The following is a 1,556-nucleotide window of genomic DNA, read 5'->3' on the forward strand; positions in this document are numbered from 1 at the left end:
CAGGGATGAGCCAACTTAAATTTGAGGTCAGCCAACTTGAGACTTGGAGGTATGCTTATGCAATCTTAGACAACTCCAGTGTAGTTTCATACCTTTTTTTTTTCAACTCGCAGCTCTGGCTCGCAGGTCGCCTTATTCGGAGCAGTTTAGGAGAGATAATGAACTCAGGTCAATCTTCCGCTGTGGTTATTAATCTGTTAATTAAGCTTAATCACTTGTATAACTGTCTGCTGAATTACTTGATTAAGCTTATTAAAGATGTGATGGCTATGTTAGTATAATTATTCATTAAGGTTTATTAAGTCAAACTGATCTCAAGTGCCCTTAATTATTGTTTAGGCTTTGATTTAACATTGGTTACTTTTGATTAGTGTAATAATTTAACATAAAATTGTTAATTAACCTCACTATTAATTATCTCCAATTGATCACCACTATACTTAGCTAATTTATTTGCAATTAATCTAATTAGTCTTTCAGTAACCTTAATTACTCTTACACCTCTTCAGCACTCACTATATATAGTCATAATCATAAATATCAGTAGTCATACGTAGTCATGAGGCATTCCCATATATATCTCCATAGGACCCCATGTATAGCTATGCATGGAATGCATCCCGTCGCACGTTACAGACAGGCGGGCAGACGGACAGAGTTCGGAGGAAAGTAGCCCTAGAATGTTTATGCATTCATATACGCTTTGAGTACAATAACCAATAACTACAGGGCTCATGTTGGCACTTCTACATTTCCAGTGCACTCGCATATCACAACTTGCGAGGAAATAGGGGGGGGGGAGATGGGGGGGGGCGGTTTGTGGTTTCATCCTGGTCTGCACCTCTTTCCCCTATACCCCAGTATATGCCAACTTTCATGTAACATGACTTTGCAAGCTCTTACAAAGATGTAATCTGTGACTTTGTTCAATGTAGGGCCATGTTTGGTGGCAGCACATTCCTGTTGTTCCTATTGTGCTACTGCTGTCAACGCAAAATGAGAGAAAACGCATTCGCAACTTTGGACAATGCTGTGATCATCCACCACCCACAGGTAAGAGGCGTCAGCAAGCTGTACAATGGTATCGTCACTAATGCAAGCCTTCTACAACTATCCTGCAGGCATCAACAAACCCTGCACCACAGGCAACTCAAGTAATACTAAGTGGGCCACCTCCAAACTACGATGCTGTTGTCAAGAAAAATCCAGCAGATTTGGAACCACCTCCATATGAAGTTGCTGTGGCAAGTCTTCAAGCTAGCGGCTACGTCTGAGCAGTGCATTGCCAGCTTATTTATTCCATCCTTCAGCGGCACTGTGGGCACGTGTCCTAATGACCTAACACAGGCCTTGCAAAGTTAATCAAATAACTGAAGGCTGAACTGTGCATACTACCAGACCTTAAGGTGTGTGCTTACACTGTCTGAAGCTTATTTATTTACCCCCACCATCATCAGCCAGTCATAATCACCACAATAAAGGTTTTAAAGACAGTGCACTTGTGGCTTTTGGATCAAGCAGTTGTGTTTCCAAAGACAGGAACTGATATAAACCTG

At 41.4% G+C, this 1,556-nt stretch overlaps 1 protein-coding gene across 2 annotated transcripts in view; it reads left to right on the top strand.

Moving 5' to 3' along the window:
• The window catches only part of LOC135906665 (uncharacterized), a 42,901-nt gene extending 41,403 nt beyond the window's left edge, over nucleotides 1-1,498 (top strand). For both annotated transcript variants that reach the window (XR_010565802.2, XM_065438200.2), the window contains exons 4-5: nucleotides 936-1,053; nucleotides 1,122-1,498. Coding sequence is in view for 1 of the 2 variants with exons in the window: in XM_065438200.2 (XP_065294272.1) it covers nucleotides 936-1,053; nucleotides 1,122-1,274 (271 nt within the window). In the remaining variant the exon portion in view is untranslated. The remainder of the gene's footprint in view (nucleotides 1-935; nucleotides 1,054-1,121) is intronic.
• The last annotated feature ends 58 nt before the right edge of the window (nucleotides 1,499-1,556 follow it).

This window comes from Dermacentor albipictus, chromosome 1 (genome assembly GCF_038994185.2).
Source record: "Dermacentor albipictus isolate Rhodes 1998 colony chromosome 1, USDA_Dalb.pri_finalv2, whole genome shotgun sequence".
NCBI classification, from domain to species: domain Eukaryota; kingdom Metazoa; phylum Arthropoda; class Arachnida; order Ixodida; family Ixodidae; genus Dermacentor; species Dermacentor albipictus.